At 36.1% G+C, this 17,821-nt stretch overlaps 1 protein-coding gene and 1 pseudogene across 6 annotated transcripts in view; one reads left to right on the plus strand and one right to left on the minus strand.

Annotated features, from left to right (window-relative positions):
- St3gal6 (ST3 beta-galactoside alpha-2,3-sialyltransferase 6) overlaps window positions 1-17,821 on the plus strand; it is a 57,379-nt gene that overhangs the window by 24,944 nt on the left and 14,614 nt on the right. For 5 of the 6 annotated variants that reach the window (XM_019209845.2, XM_019209846.2, XM_019209847.2 and 2 more), the window contains 5 exons: window positions 1,031-1,269; window positions 8,997-9,096; window positions 11,365-11,442; window positions 14,305-14,408; window positions 15,601-15,664. In XM_019209845.2, coding sequence (XP_019065390.1) covers window positions 1,233-1,269; window positions 8,997-9,096; window positions 11,365-11,442; window positions 14,305-14,408; window positions 15,601-15,664 — 383 coding nt within the window. In that variant the 5' untranslated portion in view covers window positions 1,031-1,232. The remainder of the gene's footprint in view (window positions 1-1,030; window positions 1,270-8,996; window positions 9,097-11,364; window positions 11,443-14,304; window positions 14,409-15,600; window positions 15,665-17,821) is intronic. The other variant, XM_019209849.2, reaches the window with a different exon arrangement.
- Window positions 2,101-2,511, minus strand: LOC104873119 (annotated as a pseudogene).

The raw sequence follows: 17,821 nt of genomic DNA on the forward strand, positions 1-17,821 counted from the left end.
ATATACTAGTGCACATATTAATAATGCCTGATGTACATATATTTTCAACATAGTATTGATATTAATAGGTTGAGATTCTTACTTGGTCAGCTATATTATTCAGTAGTGTCAATAATTTGAATAGCTTTATTGTTTCAGCTGAGAGATTAACAAATATGTTTTTCAGAAATAGGCACCAAAATATAAAGTTAAACTTACATTTGCTTTGTGACCCATGAAAACATATGTCCACCTAAAGAAATGTACTTGAATGTTCAGTGTAGCTTTATTTATACTAATGAGAAACTGGAAAGAAAAGCTTATTTTCTAGTGAATTGATAAAAAAAAAATTGTGGTATAGCCACTTAGCAATGGAATGTCACTTAGGAATAAAAAAAATGAACTTCTTGTATAAGCTGTAATATGGACTTTTTAAAAGAATTATGCCCACTGAATGGAGCTAGATACAGACTGTATGATTACATTTATATGAATTTTTAACAAAAGCAAACTATAATGACAGCAGATCAGGTTGCTAGAGGCCAGGGAGTAGGGAAAAGAAGAACAAAGGAATTCTGGGGGGTTAAAGGAAATGTTTGACATCATGATTTTAGTAATTGTCATATGATTGTATACATTCTCCAAAATTCATCAAACTGTACACTTGAAGGTCGTAAATTTTATTCCATAAACAATTCATCTCAATGAAGTAAATTCTCAAAAAAAAAAGTAAATTTTCAAAATAAGCCATAGTCATTACCTCATCAGTGTGATACTAATGGCATAGAGAAAATTTCCCCTCGAAGAGAATAAGTGGATCCCTGGAAGAAAACCTGAATAAACGGAAGTAGCATAAGTTCCCCTGAAAGCTTCCTTAGTTGCAATGGTGCTGAGTCTAAAGTAAGAGATCTTGAAAACAGGAACTCTAGTTCATTTATTTTTAGCACCCAGTGTACTTGCTCTTAGCTGAATGATTTGCATGTCCAGCTGTGAAACTAAAAAACAAAATTCTGCTGAAATGTCATTTCTGTCCTTTTAATATTCTTTGCAGCGAGTACACCCATTTTCAGGGGGAAGATTTGGTCATCTGTATGGCAGTGAGGGCTTGGATTCAATTAGATGAATAGATCTGTCTACATATTCTCAGAATGAAATGTGGCAAAAGTACCAGCTTTCTTGACAGACTGAAATGTGGCTGCATATCATTCCGTTAGCTGAATCGGAGGAGGCAAAGACAAGAAAGTTAATTATGCATGTTGTCTTTCTGTCGTGCTGAAAGAAAACAGCTATGTAAGTAGCAGTCAGTCAGTTTTATACAACTGGTCCAATTTGCTGAAACTTCTCAGATTAGTTCTTGGGAGGGAGGCATAAATCAAATTATAATTTTCTTTTTTCTTTTTGGTACTAGGGATCAAACTCAGGATCTTTCACTTGCGAGATAGACAGTGGCACCACTGAACTAAATCCCCAGCCCTGTAATTTTCTGTTAATTTATTAACTTGTGTCAGAGGTTTTTTTTTGTCTTAATTTGTATTATATCACAATAGCTGTAACTTTGAATTTAAATTAGGCTTTTCTTGATATAATAGTATATATCTTTTGACTATTTTTTGTTTTTGTACCGGGGATCAAATTTAGGACCTTGTGCTTGTGAGGGAGGTGGTGGAACCACTGAGCTAAACCCCCAGCTCATTTAATTCTTCATATATTATTCACTTTTTATGTTATGGACTTTTTAGTTATGGACTAAGAATTTTCAGATCCTTGCAGCAGAAAATTTCATCCACCAGACTACTGATTCCTTAACGTTTATCTCTTCATTTGTGAGCTAAATAATTTTACATATTTTAGTGTTTCCAATGAATGTACTTAGGAAATATATATATTTGTTTGTTTGTTTTAGTGCTGGGGATTGAACCCATAACCTCTTACACGCAAAGCTCTACCAGTAAACTACATTTTAGCACCATTTAATTTTTTTTTTCTTCAGTATCACTCAATTGTCTGATTTTTTTTTAATTAGGACATAATTCACATACAAAATATACCCTTTAAAGTTGTTCAATTCAGTCACTTCTAGTACATTCACAGGGTTGTGCATCAATCACCACTAATTCCTGCTTATCTTGTAATTATTTTTAAAAAATGGAAAAATGAAAGTGCAGTTCTTTTCCACAAGGTGAAGTCCATTATTTCAAAATGATGATAACAATTTAACAACACAAGTAACACAGTTTTAATAAGAGCAGCAATTTCCTTGAACTGGCTGTAGAAATTCTGAAATTATGGAATTATCATTTCAAAAGATGTGTTCTATACTTGACCTGAATGATCTGCCACTTTTAGCATCACTGCAACATAAGGATATTTAGGAGATCTGGAACTGTCCGAGCTCACAGCCATCCCCCGTTTCCACTGAAAATCTATAAGCTGCTTGGTGACCTTGGATTTAGCATCCAGCACCAGCTCCCTAAGTCCAGGTTCCTCCATGGCACTACTCCCGACGCACACGGATCGGCACCGTTTTATTTTTAAAAGGTATTATTAAATGAATTTAAAGGTGTTATTAAGTTAAATTCATACTGTTATAGTAAAAAAGTACATTAATTATAATTTTCCATAGTATGCAATTTAAAAATGTGGGCTTTGAAATTAGATCTCAGTTTGAATTCTAGCCACTGCTTTGGGTGTTAAGTATCTCTAGCATGAGGGTAATAATACCCTTGATATTATAGGCAAAAGGGCTAGTACTGTGCTGGCATTTACTAAGTACGTAAGGACCTGTGCTATTATTTACACACTTATCACTTTCAGAGCATAAAAGTCTTTGATATATAAAAGGATACTCTCACACATTTAGGCCATCCAGTTAATAAAAAGGACTATACTTTTAAAAAGGATTGTGAGGGCCGGAAATTTAGCTTAGCAGCACAGTGCCTGTCTGGCAAGTGTAAGGTCCTGAGTTTGATCCCCAGTACAAAAAAAAAAAAAAAGGTTGTGCGAGGAGGACTGAGACCTTTGCATCTGTTACTGTGGGATCCTGCATATCTGCGTTAAAACTTGGGCTTTGTGAAGATGGTGAGGTCAAGAAGCTTAGACTTAGAGGACCTTTGGGACTGGACAAAAAAAAAAAAAAAAAGACATCAATTGCATAGCTAAAGCTAGGGGTCTTTTGTTCTGTGTTTGTTCGTTCATACAGGTATGTGATTACAGAGAATAATCACAAACTGAGCGCTATAAGTAGAAAGAGGAAGGAGGGCAGGATGTAAGATCCATGGCCACATTCCAGTCTTGAGTGTGTCTTACTGTGAGTGGAGAACCAGGAGAAACCTTAATTGAAGAAACTCTCTTGGATGGATGAATGGACATAGGTGTCAGGAGGGCAACTTTGTAAGGATGGAAAGGTAAATTATGAACATGGGCATCTGGCTAAGGAGGAAAGTTGTGATTGAATTCTATCTGCTGCCACAATAATAGAAATACAGATGCCTACATGGCTGTGGGGAGCTAGACTGCATGTTCTTTTCTAATTTGTACAAAGTACAAGCTATTGGGTATTATTATTACCAAACAGTAGCACACTGGGTATGACAGATGACTAGTAGAAACATTATGTCCTATGAGTCCCTGAGAAACTAAGAAGCATAAGAAGGGTTTGCCACACAGAGGATGGGGACCTGGTTTAAGATCCTATTTACCAAAAAATTAGAAATTTGGCTGCAGAGCTGCTGGCATGGCTAAGAGAAGGCAGATCTGAGAAAGATATGATACAATTTAAGACCCTCCAGCTGGAACCCACTCTGAGTGGATGAGATGCCCAAGGCCACCATGGACTCCTCGGGAACCTTGCCAGACTGTTGAGTTGCTAGTCCACTGCTCTTTGGGTCCCCTCTTCTTGGACCAGGATTAATTTCAGAGCTTGGGGTGGCTGAATCTGTAAATAGACATTTGGGAACACCTGCACCAGGTCAAGAAATGGTATGGAGAATCCCAGCAGGTAGGGTTAGCAACTGAAAAAAAATGCCAACACTGTTTCTTCAATGGTGTTTTATAATTTTGAGATAACCATAGGATTGTTGTATATGGGTGAGTGGAACGATATTTCCAGAACTGTTACTGAACATGTTTTTTTGTTTTGTTTTTGTTTCTTTTTTTTTAAGCTGGTTAGAGAAACAAGTTCCCTAAAGCATAAGGAAAGCCTGAAAACAAAAATCTGGCCATTTTTCAAGTGTCACTCCATAATGTTTTTTGTTTTGTTTTGTTTTGTTTTGTTTTTTTGTTTTATGAAAAATGCTAGCATTGCCTAGGAGGAACTGATGATTCAAAACAGGGTTGGGAGTAATAGAGTTTTATTTCAGTGGCACTTGTATTAAAGACACTATTTTTCTCTCCATTTTGCCAGTTGACATTGAGGATTTTTTTTTCCTGGTACCAGGGATCAAAGTGGGGACCTTGTGCTTGTGAGGCAGTTGGTGGAACCACTGAGCTAAATTCCCAGCCCTGCCAGTTGACACTGAATGGATACTGTTTAAGGAGCTGGTGGAACTGACAAATTAGAGAAATATTCTGTAATGAGTAGTCTGGTATCAAAAGAATGGACCTATGCTTATTTGTGGAAACCTAACAACCAGGAAATTCAGTATGATACAGAGACTCAGATCTGGTAGATATGGGTTGGAGTCTTGGTTCTGCTACTTGTCAGCTTATTATTCTACTCAGATCTTCAGTTTCTTATCTTTAAAATAGAAATCAGAAATTTACTACTTCCCTGAGAAGGTGATTATCAGGATGATATGAGAAAATATACCTGAAGCATTTTCTATATACTTTGGCACATGGTAACCACACACAACCTCAGGCATTCAAATCAGCCATTATGCACTGGGCATTTATGGTTAAAAAGAAGTTAATACAAAGCAAGATCTGTAACTATATTCAATAACTACCTACTTAGCATCTTTGAGTGACAGTTACTCTTTTTTTCTTTATTGGTACATTTTAGGTATACAGTACAGTTACGTTCATCATTGGGATCTTGTGCCTTTACATGACAGGTCTTGGTTCTCATTTTTTTCCCCTTGTCCCTGCTCTCCCTTCACCCCCTTTTCCCTTCCCTATTTACGAATACTTTATTTCCATTTTTTCATTTTCTCATTTTTTTTCTTTTCCCTTATTACCTTTCCCCTACCCTTCCAACTTCCCCTACTCCTTTAGCCCTTTTCTTCCTATTTCACATTATCAGTTATATCATTAGGATCTTATGTACCATTATAGTTTTTCAGATCTGGTCTAAAAAAATGCACATTCTAAGGCACCTCAAACATCTTCCAGTTTGATTCTTATGCAAATAAAAATGGGAGAATCAGTTCTCTAGAATATATTACTAAACTATAAAGGAAAAAAATGAATGTATTTGCTGAAAGACAGAAACCTAAACATGTTACTGTAGGTAATCCAACAGTACTGTAAGTACTGTGAGAGTAGGCACTGATTCTCCCATTTTTATTTGCATAAGAATCAAACTGGAAGATGTTTGAGGGGGCCTTAGAATGTGCTTTTTTTTAAGACCAGATCTGTCTGTGTAGTTTAGGCTGGTCCTGTGTAGCCTAGGCTGGTCTCAAAATTAGAGCAGTCCTCCCACCTTAGCTTCCCAAGTGCTGGGATTTCATATGTGTGCCACTACATCTAGCTAGGAATGTTCATATTGATAAGCTTCCTACCCTGATGGTACTAACATTTGACCCTAGAGCATATTCCCCTTCAATGTTACCCGAGTTTACTCTTTCAAAACTGTGGGCGCCAGGATTACCATAGAAAGTCTTAGATTAGAAGTCTCTTGGGTACCCTCTCATGTCTTTTATATTATGATAACAGGATAACACCAGGAATAGAACTCTAAGAAATAATTACATTGTAAGGCTATTTCTGTCTCTCATGAACTGTGTGATCTGAGACAGCAACAGAAACCTCTGGTTTCCTCATTCATCAAATGAATAATACCTGCACATGAAGTTAACGTGCTTATTGTGAGCCTTATGTGAAATGCTGGACACACAAACTTACTATGAACTTTAAAGCTCCACACAAATAAAATATACTTTTATTATTAAAGATGAAAAAACTCTGTTGCCATGATTTAGTTCAATTGAGCATATGTAGGTTATTCATACACTGGGTTACGTATCAAAGTTTGAGAAGAAATGAATATTTGACTTCTGCCAGTGGGTTCTGCTTTACTTCATTTTCTTACATGCACACTTTAGAACAATAATTGCTTTTTGTTGTTGTTGTTGTTTCAGACAGGGTCTCACTATGTAGTTGAGTCTGACCTGCAGCTCACTCTGAGGCCCAGGCTGGTCTCAAACTCACAGCGATCCTCCTGCCTCAGCCTCCTGAGTGCTGGGATTGCAGGTGTGCACCACTACACCCAGCAATAACTGCTTTTTGAAGAGCCTCTGGTTTGAAGAGCATTTAAAGCTAGAAAGCTGACATCTGTCATGGTCAATGTCAATATCTTCAAATTTATGTTTTGGTAATTGAAACTGAAATTTTAAAAGCATGTACCCTATGTTAAATCAAACTGGTTTTCCTTTGAATGCTTTTGCTCGAAGGAAAGTGGTTGTTTCATTTATAGAATCATATTTAGAGAATTCATTTATCTGTGGAAGGCTTTTCCTGTGAGCACACAGAGGAACCATATATGTTTATCAAAGGATATCCTGGCTGGTCCTGTTCTACTTTGCAACATGAATATCAAAGTTTGCTAAAGAGTGGCAAAGCTTCCTAAATTATTTTCAGTTGTTGTATGTAGTCATTTTACTTTTTGAAGGAAAAAAGAATGTTCTTTCATACTTTTTTTTTTGCTTTCTTTACATATTAGTGAATAAAAAATAATAAAATCTCACCCACAGCTCTGTGCTCTGTAAAATCATAAATTGCCCAAGGAGTAGGCTTTGGGGTCAAATAAGCAATTCAGCTACAAATAACTGACTTCTTTCTCTAGGGCTTTGCACACTGTTTTAGACATAAATATGTATTTTATTCTTTTGCATAGTCTTACCTTAGATGTAGATATATTTTTTGAAAATTTGCTGATCATGGTAACTTCCATCTTTGTTTGATATTTATATAAACTATGTTATTCTTAGTAGAAAATTCAGTGTTTAATTTGAATGTGTAAGCAAGTTGTCTGGTGATTGTTTTGGCCTGTGGTAAATTGCCTTCCATGAAAAGATAATAACCCACTGAGGTAGAGGTTGTTCTCTCAGTTGTAAACATGTGAGGGCACTGAGGTTTGAAAAAAGCAGATCAATTGACCCAAGCACCCTTGACCCCAAGCCTCATGTGGATTTGGCTCTGAATCATGTTTTCTGATTTCCAACCAGTGCTGAGTCTTCACAGGAATTATATACACTAAAGAAGAAGTACGTGCAAACTAAGGTTTTCTCTTTTTTTTGCTTTGTTTTACTTTGTTTTGGTTTTAGTTTTTTGAAACAGGTCTCACTATGTAGTTGAGACTAATCTGGAACTCACCACTATGTAGCCCAGGCTGGTCTCAAACTCACAGTAATCCTCCTGCCTCAACTTCCCAAGTGCTGGGGATTACAGGCATGCGCCACCACACCTAAGGTTTTCTTATTTAACTTGCTTATTTATTTGCTTTCTCCTGACATAGCCTTTATTTTTGATTAATTTATTTTAGTGGCATCTGGTGACTACACATAATAATTGTTGACAGTAAGAGAGCAACACCAAGTCTCAACCAGATAATAACTACAGTCGAGGATCGTTTAGCAAATAGCTCCATGCCCTAGTTTGGTGCAGTCTGAACTCTAACAAGCACAATTGTCATTATTTGTTAAGATGACCCTATATTATCATGAAAAGCTTCGGTTTTGTTTGGTATATTCCACTTATGAAGGCAAGAGTTCTGTTTGAATTTATTTACCATTAAAAGGGAGGCAACATCACATTATTTGAAAATGTATCCAGCCAGACTTGTACCTCCTCAGCTGCAGTGCCTTGATTGAAATGAAGAGACATGGAAAGGAGTGAGAGGAATGGTACAAGCAATTGTTTAGATGAACCAGAAACTTGATAAGCAAGACAGAGAATAGTATCCCTGTTTAAAGTCATGCACTGAAATATAAGATTGACTACAGAACCTGTTTTTGAAACAAAATGGGGGAATTGAATGCACATGTTTTAGAAGTTCTAAAGAATATATCCTGTGAAGGTTTTTTTTTTTTTTCATTTACATTCTAGAGAGGACTGTATCCTGCCAGATCTTTGTCTGTCTGCAAAGGTGCAATGAATAATATCATCAATTTAGCATCAAAATAAGCAAGTAATTAGCTGATTATATCTGTGTCAAAAGATCTGATAAGTACATTTCAAAATATATAGAAATTGAATGTGTAGGAAAAGTGTTTCAGTAGTTTTTTGGTTTTCCAAAATTAGGACTCTAAAATTATAATATATAAATGTAAAAGTCAGGCATTAAAGAAATGTTTATTCACATCTGAAGGTGTGTACTCTATTGAGAGTAAGAAAATTAATGCTCACTGTTTCTGAAAAAAGTTTTAGATATAGAGTAGATGTGTAAAATTTTGTTCTGAAGGAAATTTTTTTATATAATATGGGAAAGTAGTAAGGAAGCCCCTAGCTTTGAAACCAAAGAATTGTTCTAAATATTATTGTTCTAAATATACATCATATTGCTGGGGATTTAGCTGAGTGGTGCCACAAATGCAAGGTCCCAAGTTCAATCCCCAGTATCAAAAACAAAACACAAAAAACACAAAAACAAAAAAACAAATGTATATAATGTTGTAGTAAGAGTAGAGCCAAAAATATTCTTTCTGTTCATTTAATATTTTCAAAGTTACAAGTCTGTCATTTTTCTTCCATTCTCTTGTATATGTTTATTTACTGTAATTTATACAAATTTTATTCATTTTAAAAATCTATCTGTATGATAATCTTTCCCTTTTTTTGGACTTCCCTCCTTGTTTCAGGTGGGCCAGCCATGAGAGGGTACCTTGTGGCTATATTCCTGAGTGCTGTCTTCCTCTATTACGTGTTACACTGTATATTATGGGGAACAAATGTTTATTGGTAAGTTTCATTTTTGCTAAACATAATTTCCAAACTAGTCTTTCCATATACACAAATAATATTAGAAGGACCTGTGTAAAGAAAATAAAACCTTGAAACATTATAAAAGTTTAAATCTGTTCTAGCTTTCTGTAACAGTTTGTCTCCTTGAGTTAATAGAGTAATTCTTGGCCTAAATAGCATTTGACTTTTAGAGCCTAAAGTGAATGAATAAGAGAATGTTAGTAAGCCAGGGATTTATCTCAGTGGTTCTGGTGCCTGCCTCGCAAGTGCAAAGGCCGGACGGAGTTTGATCCCTGGTACAAATATGTTGATATTGTAAGAGAATGTTGGTAAAATACACATACTCCAAATTTGTTTCCTTTGTTTAAAAATCTTTGGTAATTGTTGGATGCCTTTTTTAGAATAGCTTTCATTTAAAATGCTACTTCTAAAGCTTGGGAGAGACACAGATAATTTTACTGCAGAGAAGTCCTCTATAAATAAGTTGTTTTTTTTTTTAAACCCTCATCCTCATTTTCAGTCCTTTGACTAGAAATAGCTTTGATGACCTTTAAAATCCTAAATGGATGGCAGTACAAAATTAAAATAAATCACACAACAACTTCCTGTCTTAAACAAAAGGTCAGTATTTTGTGTCAGTGTTTCAATAGCAGATCTTGGTTATGTTTTTGGCTTACACATACTAGATTTAAAAAACTGATGCTTCTGTGTTTAATTTTATCATTTAAAAATTATGCTTTTCATGGAAGAAAGCTAGGCAAATTGTGACAGGGGTGGGGTGGGGACAAGTCAGGTGGATGACTGTGTTTGATTCTGAAGTTTGAGGATTTGGACCTAATTCTGTGCTAGAGATTTCAAAGTCTGATTGTACATTCGATGAGTATTACACCGCAGGGACCTGTCCTATCACCTGTGCCGTACTCTGTCTGTTCCACAGTTGGCAGTGGGAGACAGAAATGAAAGCAAAAAGCTTTCATTGCTGCTTTCCTGTAGATCCTATTGTTTGTCCCAGGGAGAATGATAAAAAGAAATAATAAAATGGGTCCGAATGTAACAGTCATTAGAATTTGAGGAATGCCGAAAATGACCAAACACATTACTCCGTTCTTAGAAAGTAGCATAAGGAAATATTACAAATAAATGTTTGTACCGTGAACTTGATTCCTTAAAACTATTTATGACAGATAATTTGTTTTCTTTAAAAGCTACCCAAAGTTTGTTTTCTCAGTATCCTAAAACAATTTGACTTTTATGTTTCAATAAAAATGAAATAATATACCTCATTTTGTCCTCTAAATATAATTCAGTGCTTTCGGTCTGTTGTGTAGGTTCGGCATATGTGTGTGTCTTCCTTAAACATAAACCAAGGGGTCCTTGCCATTTCTGGCATTCATACGAGATGTATTCCTACATAAGAACTTTGCAAGCCTCAGAGTTTGGAAAACTAGCAGTTCTAGCTCTAGAAATTTTTGTATTTATAGTATTGAAAAATCTGTCCATAAAAGATTTAGTCTTTTTCCTTCAGTTTGAACCCGGATGATTCTAGAAGTGAAAATATTGTTTAGGTTTTTAAAATATTGATAGTTACATAATTAATTATCCAAAAGTTCTCATATTAAACCCTATCCTCTTTTCTAAGCCTGGATCCTGCCTTCTCCACCTCCTTCATTTATTTTTGTTGTTGTGCTCTCTTATGTTTCACAATAAATACCCTTTTAAATTGTGGAGACAAGTAATCCATTCAGCAGTCACACAGGGCTTAACCTGTGCCACAAATAGAGTTAGATACGACTCTAAATGGCTTGATCTGTGGAGCCCCCAAGATCACGAGGCGTAGGTCTGTTGAATCTGCTCAGGTCAGGTGTTTCTGTGGTGTTTGAAATGTCCCCAGGCATGCATGAAGGATGCCAACTATTTGCACTTAGGGTATGATTGGTTTCTCTGGATTTCTAGGGCTTTTAAAATGGAACCTGTTTTTTTACTTCCACAGTGCAGTAACCCTACCCTTCTCTGAGAGGTCTTTGAATCATTTCTGGTCTGAGGGTCACCCTGGCTTTTTCCACTCTCCTTGCCTTGTACTCACATATCCTCAAATGTGTAGGACTTGGAGAAGGTCCTGCCAAATCTCAGGGCTACAGGGAAGAGTTTTATCCTCTGCTTGGGCAGCCTGTTAGTGGAGCATGGCGTAGGCTCCCGGGGCATTTGCTTCCCTTTGGGCAGGCTTCCTGGTTCGGGTTTCCGACTGACACTATTTTTGCCTCCTAGGGTACCACCTGTGGAAATGAAGCGGAGAAATAAGATCCAGCCTTGTTTATCAAAGCCAGCTTTTGCCCCCCTACTGAGGTAAAAATACACCCTACAAACTGTAGCATACAAAATGTCTAAAATGTGTTCCTGATCGTCTTCCTCATTTGTTTGCCTTTTTCATATAAACCTTCACAGTGTAAAACCAACACCTCATATTTTTTAAAAAGCTTGAATATCTTGTATCTTTTTACGCTCTTTGTGCTCTCCATATATTTTAAGAAAAGGCATTGGAGAACTCAGTCAAACCATTATTCTTTTCACACAGGTGAGATTAGAGGGGTCTATTTGTATCAATCATGAAAGAGCTAGTCTTTAGAGTTTTATCTTTCTCCTGTTCCTGTGCTATTTTTCACCCTTATTGCTCTGTGGTTTCTTTTTCCTTGGCTGTAGTTTAAAATTTATGATTAGGAATTTTTTTTATTTTTACTGACTTTTGTAAACTCTGTAGATTCCAAATAATGATTAATCTATGTACAGTGTATAATGACTATTCATTGTGGTTGTCAGGACTTGTAAATGGTTTACTCTTCTATCCATAAATATTATTTTCCTTTGTACCTCAATTTTGACAGACTGCTGACAAAAATTCTTTTAGATAACAAGAAATAAATGTCAGTCTGGTCTAGGCATGTCTAATTGTGTACAAAGTTAGAAGCTTTTTAGCATTTCTTTCATGAAGAAATCAGAACTCATAATTTATTACATGACTGTATTTTTCCATTACTGCTTCTTAATCCTTTGGGGCTACAGATTCCTATAAAATCAATCAGCTGCCTAGAAAATTGCAGATACAACTTTTTACATGCAATCATATAGCTGTCCATGGGTGTGTGTCTTTAGGAACAGTACAAAACTACTTCAAAGATTTTTTTTTTACTATGATTCATATAGTAAGAAATACATTTTACTTTGTAACATAGTACACACATGTACTTATAATAAGAAAAAAAAAGTTTTACTGTTACTGCTCCAGATATACTGTGTTCTATTCTACTCACATTTTAAAATTATACTGTTCATGGGTCACACAGTTGATTTTGTAAGTCACATATAGGTGGTGGATGACAGATTAAAATGCTACTCTGGAATCAAGGTACTCTATTGCTTTAGTGCAAGAAGATATTTTTCTTTCTGAGAAACTCCAAAAAGATTAAAGCATTTATTCAAGAGTCATTAGCAAGTATGTAAGTCTGAAGTTTAAGGGACAGAAAGATTTGTATTTGCCCTATGAACAGTATTATCTACAGACAGTGTCCTGGAGTGTGCCTCTTTCTCAGAAATAAAGGAAACCTAGGAGCAATCAAGAAGCTGTGGTCAGAAACCTGGAATGGCTCTCCTTAGAATTAGGTTTACCTCCCGGGCACATTGCAGATTTGTTATCTATGGGTTAGTGACCCCAGACAAGTTACTTCCCTCTCATAGCTTCATGGCTTTTTCAAAATAGCTTTGACTTAAAAGGCACTGATAATTTTACTGCAGAGAAGTCTTCCATAAATGTTTTTTATAACCCTCTTCCTCATTTTCTGTTCTTTGGCTAGAAATAGCTTTCCTCTACGCAGATTAGTTCACCTCACTTACTTTACTAGACATTTGTAGGACTAACAATCCCAGAATGTAATGTGATACAATATGTCATAACAAACTACACTGTAATATATACACAATGTAATATAATTATTATAGATAAAGTTAACACTTATTGAGCTCTTGCTATGTCTGAGGCGTGGTGCCTTGTTTATAAGATTATTTTATTCAGAAATAAAATATCAGGCACCAAGGACAAGATTTGACTGGAGAGACACTGATCATTAGTTATCATCATTATCAGTCTCTCTAACTCCAAAGAGCACCAGTTCTTTATTGGTGTAGTGATCTAAGCTCTGATTTTTCCTAGAAAGTCTTCTCTCAAGCTTAAGTCAGGTGAGCTGATACTTTGTCTTCCCAAAGCAGATATTGAACTTAAAGGACCAACACTGATATAGAAATGACCCCTGCAGGTTGGCTGACCCCTGTAGTGGTGTCATTAGCACAACTGAAATCTTGGGCATGCAGCAGATTTAGGGCAAGGAGCACCACATTTCCTTCACATGAATGCAGTATCTGTTCATAATTCAGCTCTGTACATTAAGTTCCTATTATTTGCCCAAGTTTAATGGCTCATGGGGAACCAAACCAGAACACAACTGAAACTATTTCACTCTTACTCTATTGCTGTTTATTTCTGTTTTGTCCTGCAGCCTTCTGAAGGCCCAGCACCAATCTGAAACCCACTTGCAGCCTTCACACTAAGCACAGAACTGATGTGTCAGAAAAGAGGGGATTTGGGGGCTGGGGTAAGGATGAGCTAGGTCTGTCCTGCAGCGTGTGACCAGAGTCCAGTGTCCTGGTGGGAGAAAATAACATTTTCATATGTGCTTTTAAGAATCTTTTCTTTAATCAAATTCTACTTCATAAAAATTGATTTGGAGTTGAAATTCATTCAGTCATTTGCTACATATGGCACTTTGTAGCAGGCAGTAAAAATGAGGCAAAACTCCCCAAAAGCAGGGTTCTTCCTAGATTCATCAAATTTCCTAATACTTAATTTAATTGCATTAGAAAAAAGCTGCATTCTAATGGCATCTAACTTTTACTATACTTTTGCTTTTATAGTTGATATTTCATACATCTGGTGATTTGGGAAATTATTAGCACCTGGAAAGTATTGCTATTCCAGCATATAGTTCCATTGCATATCCCGTTGTATACAATTTAAATACTGTTTTAAATCATTTCTCAAGAATTTTAAAATAACTATGAAATATGGTCTGTATAGTGCGGTTATTTTCAATTGTGACCTTGAAAGCCTGAAAATGCAGTAGGCATTTGATGTAAACATTCTTCATCCTCTCTTGTCAGGTTTCGTCAGTTTCACCCTTTTCTGTGTACAACTGATTTTAAAAAGATTGCTTCCATTTATGGTAGCGATAAGTTTGATTTGCCCTATGGGATAAGAACATCAGGTCAGTAATTTCATTCTTACCCTGCCCTGTTAGATTTGAGTGGTATTTGATGAGAGCCACATTTATTTAATTTTAAAGCATTTTACTCTTTCTCCTTCCTAATGATTCCTAAGGGATGTTAATTTTGAAATGAGATGAAAGGAATTACATTTTAAAGCGTAAACATCCACTGTTTTTGAGGCAGTATGGAATCAAAAGCATATAAAAGGTATATATTTTTGTTGTCCTTGAGAATCCATTTTGCTGCATTCTGCCCAGTTGTGACTTACATGAGTTTTGATGCTTTACTATTTCAGTTTAGAATTAGTAGCTCATCCTGACAGTTAACTTCTTCCCAGTCTCACCTTTCTTCTCTGTACCTATTTTATTTCATCAGTAAGCTTTAGCTCTTGATCAGTATTTCAATTTAATCAGTGGATATTTTAGTTTTGTTTTATTTAGAAAGAATTAATTAACTCTCTTTTAGTGACAAAAGCACTTTCTTCTGCTTATTGAGAACTGATTTGCCTTATATAGCTTTGAATTCTGGATGTTGGAGTGACCTTAAAAACCCAAGAGGTAGCTGGGAATGGTGGCCCACGCCTGTAATCCCAGCACTTGGGAGGCTGAGGCAGGAGGATCTCTGTGAGTTAGAGACCAGCCTGGAATACACAGTGAGTTCCAGGTCAGTCTCAACTACATAGTGAGACCCTGTCTCAAAAAACCAACCAACCAAACAAACAAAAAAAACAAACAAAAAACCCAAGAGGTGACAGGACTACAGTGTTGTAAATTAGATTTTATTTCTTCAACTAATCCTGTTTGTTTGTTTTGGTTTGTTTTTAGTTTGTATTATTAAAATATTTTGCAGAGGATTTAACAATGTAATTTATTTAAACTTCTGTTGACTTCTATTATAATGTCAATTTCAGAATTATCTAATATCGCTAGTTTTTTCTATTACTTTTATTATTGATTTCAGATTAAACATCTTATTTCTTTCTGAGATTATTGAGAGATATCTTTAGAACATTTATCATTTTGAATGTGCTTATTTCATGGTGTGGGATAATTGTAGCTGTGTCATTGACTTTTCCAAGATTAAATCTAATTTATCAGTACCAACTGGAAATGGATTTGTGGGGCAGGGAGCAAGATGAATCCAAGAAGCCATGATTATCTTTTATTCACAATCTTCCATTTGTTTTTCCAGCGGACTATTTTCGACTTGCTCTTTCAAAACTTCAGAGTTGTGATCTCTTTGATGAGTTTGACAAGTGAGTTTATTTCCTTTCTTATCTCTGATCTTTAGCTTTAGCTAATAAGTTGGTTCAAAATATGTGCCCCAAGAGATGTAAAGTGTATTTACTTAGGAACATTCCACAGCATTTGTGCATAACTAAAATTTGCAGAATAGTTGTTTTTCTTCTTATTATGGGTGAAATAAACTAGAAAGTTAATTTAGGAACTACATAACTCTTTAACTCAACATTCTGCAGAGTTTTACTGATGAACAGTATTGCCCTCAAGCCATTTTAAACACATATTCATCTTTTCTAAGTTATTTCCACCAGAACTATTATGCACCCTCAGTTAATCAGCCAACACCTCTGTCATGGGATGTTCCCACGTGTTCTCATGTGTCTTCCAAACTGCTACTGAATATCCTTTTTATTTCATTTGTTAGAGGTTGATTATTAGATTTTTTGAAGCAACTTTTTCTTATTCAAAATTATATTTTTTTAAAAAATCAAGCAGCTTGCTTAGATACAAATTTTCTGACTACAAAAGCAACTTAATTCTTAGAAAAATATACTAAGATGGCCCCACAGAAATTGAATTGCCCGACAGAATTCTTGCAAATAAGCTTTTTTTACAGAGGCAGGTACAAAGTTTTAAGCTATACTTTAAAATCTGACCGGTGGGCCAGTCTGAACATGTAGATGATCTATAGATGTGATCTACTGAAAGAAAGGTAGTGGTAGAATTTTTGCCTCTTGCCTGAGAACATGGAGGTGCTGCTTACTAGGTGCAGGAAGTGGGGGTAGTGGACAGAGAAAAAATGAGGAAACTAGAGTTCAAGGAGAAGTATTAGACTTTGTTTGACTTATCTAACTTTTATCAGTAAGACACTAAGATTAATGAAGAGTAGATTTTGTCATGTGGGTTGGTTCACTTCAGTTTCTATTTTAAAACTATACACCAGATCAATTGCAATTTTGATTGTAAATTATGAGCAACCTAATGTTTCATCCTAATGTTTTACATAGCTCTGTTTTATACAGCTTTACTTTGTGTAAACTTTTGGCACATGTGCTTTAGATCAGTTCTCTCTAATTTTGTAAATGCAGAAACTGAGGCTAGGAAAACAAACACAGTTTGTTATATCTTTTAAATGCTAAAGGTAGGACATGAACCTAGGTAGCTCCAACTCCAGTAAGTAACTTATCAGTGAGAAGGGCTATTTATTAAATATTTGTAGCAAGTATCTACAAGTAGTTTATAAAGATCCCTGGTGCTATAAATGTGAGCTCCTGTCAGCTTCTTAAGGGAATGTGACTTGAAGTTTCCTTCTTGCCTAGTTTTTATGTCAGAATTAGACTGTGCTTTATTTAGTAGCTTTCATAAACTTCCTCCTGCAGGTGTTCAACCACTTGTGTGTGCCTAGGCCAGACTGTTTCCTCCCTTCTGCACATAGCTGTTCCTGCTCCTTTGCCCTTTTGCCACTGAGACTGCCCCCACTGTCCCCCAACCTGTGTCCATTTTTTCATCTCATATTTCATTCCTCTGCTGAGGAATTTTCCTCTATCAGGGCACTACCAGAAAGGCTTGGACATTTTTGTTGTTGTTTTTCAAATCTAAATCCTTTAAGATTCTGCCAGGTAGATGGAAGTACCAGCTTTGTTCAGATATCTTGAACAGTATTCATGATGCCCTCAGTTGGGATAGATTCCACTGTAAACGGGAAGACATGAATTTTCATTACAAGATGTAAGTTTTCCCTGTTTTCATAGTTTTCGTATATATCTGAAGTCTGCTGGATAAACACTGTAAGGCTGGCTCAGCAGTTTTGTGGTCATCAGGGGACCAGGCTTCTCTGTTGTGACTGTGCCATTGTATAGTACATGACTTCCTCCTTCTGGTCATGTGATAGCTGGAGTTTACTGCCAGAAGGGAGGCACAAGAGGAGAAGGACATGCCCCAAACTTTGAGAATTTCCTTCCTCTTTAAGGTCATCTCCCAGAGCCCATATATGACACACAGAGAGTTGGTATCAACTAACTTTCTCTCTCTACACACACACACACACACACACACACACACACACACCTACACCCCTCTCATGGGCCAGGGTCTTGCTGTGTAGTCCACGCTGATCTTGAACTCACTATATAGTCCAGCCTGGCCTCCAACTCATGGTGATCCTGTCTCAG

This window comes from Fukomys damarensis, unplaced genomic scaffold (assembly GCF_012274545.1).
Source record: "Fukomys damarensis isolate Sample0158 unplaced genomic scaffold, DMR_v1.0_HiC HiC_scaffold_24, whole genome shotgun sequence".
NCBI classification, from domain to species: Eukaryota; Metazoa; Chordata; class Mammalia; order Rodentia; family Bathyergidae; genus Fukomys; species Fukomys damarensis.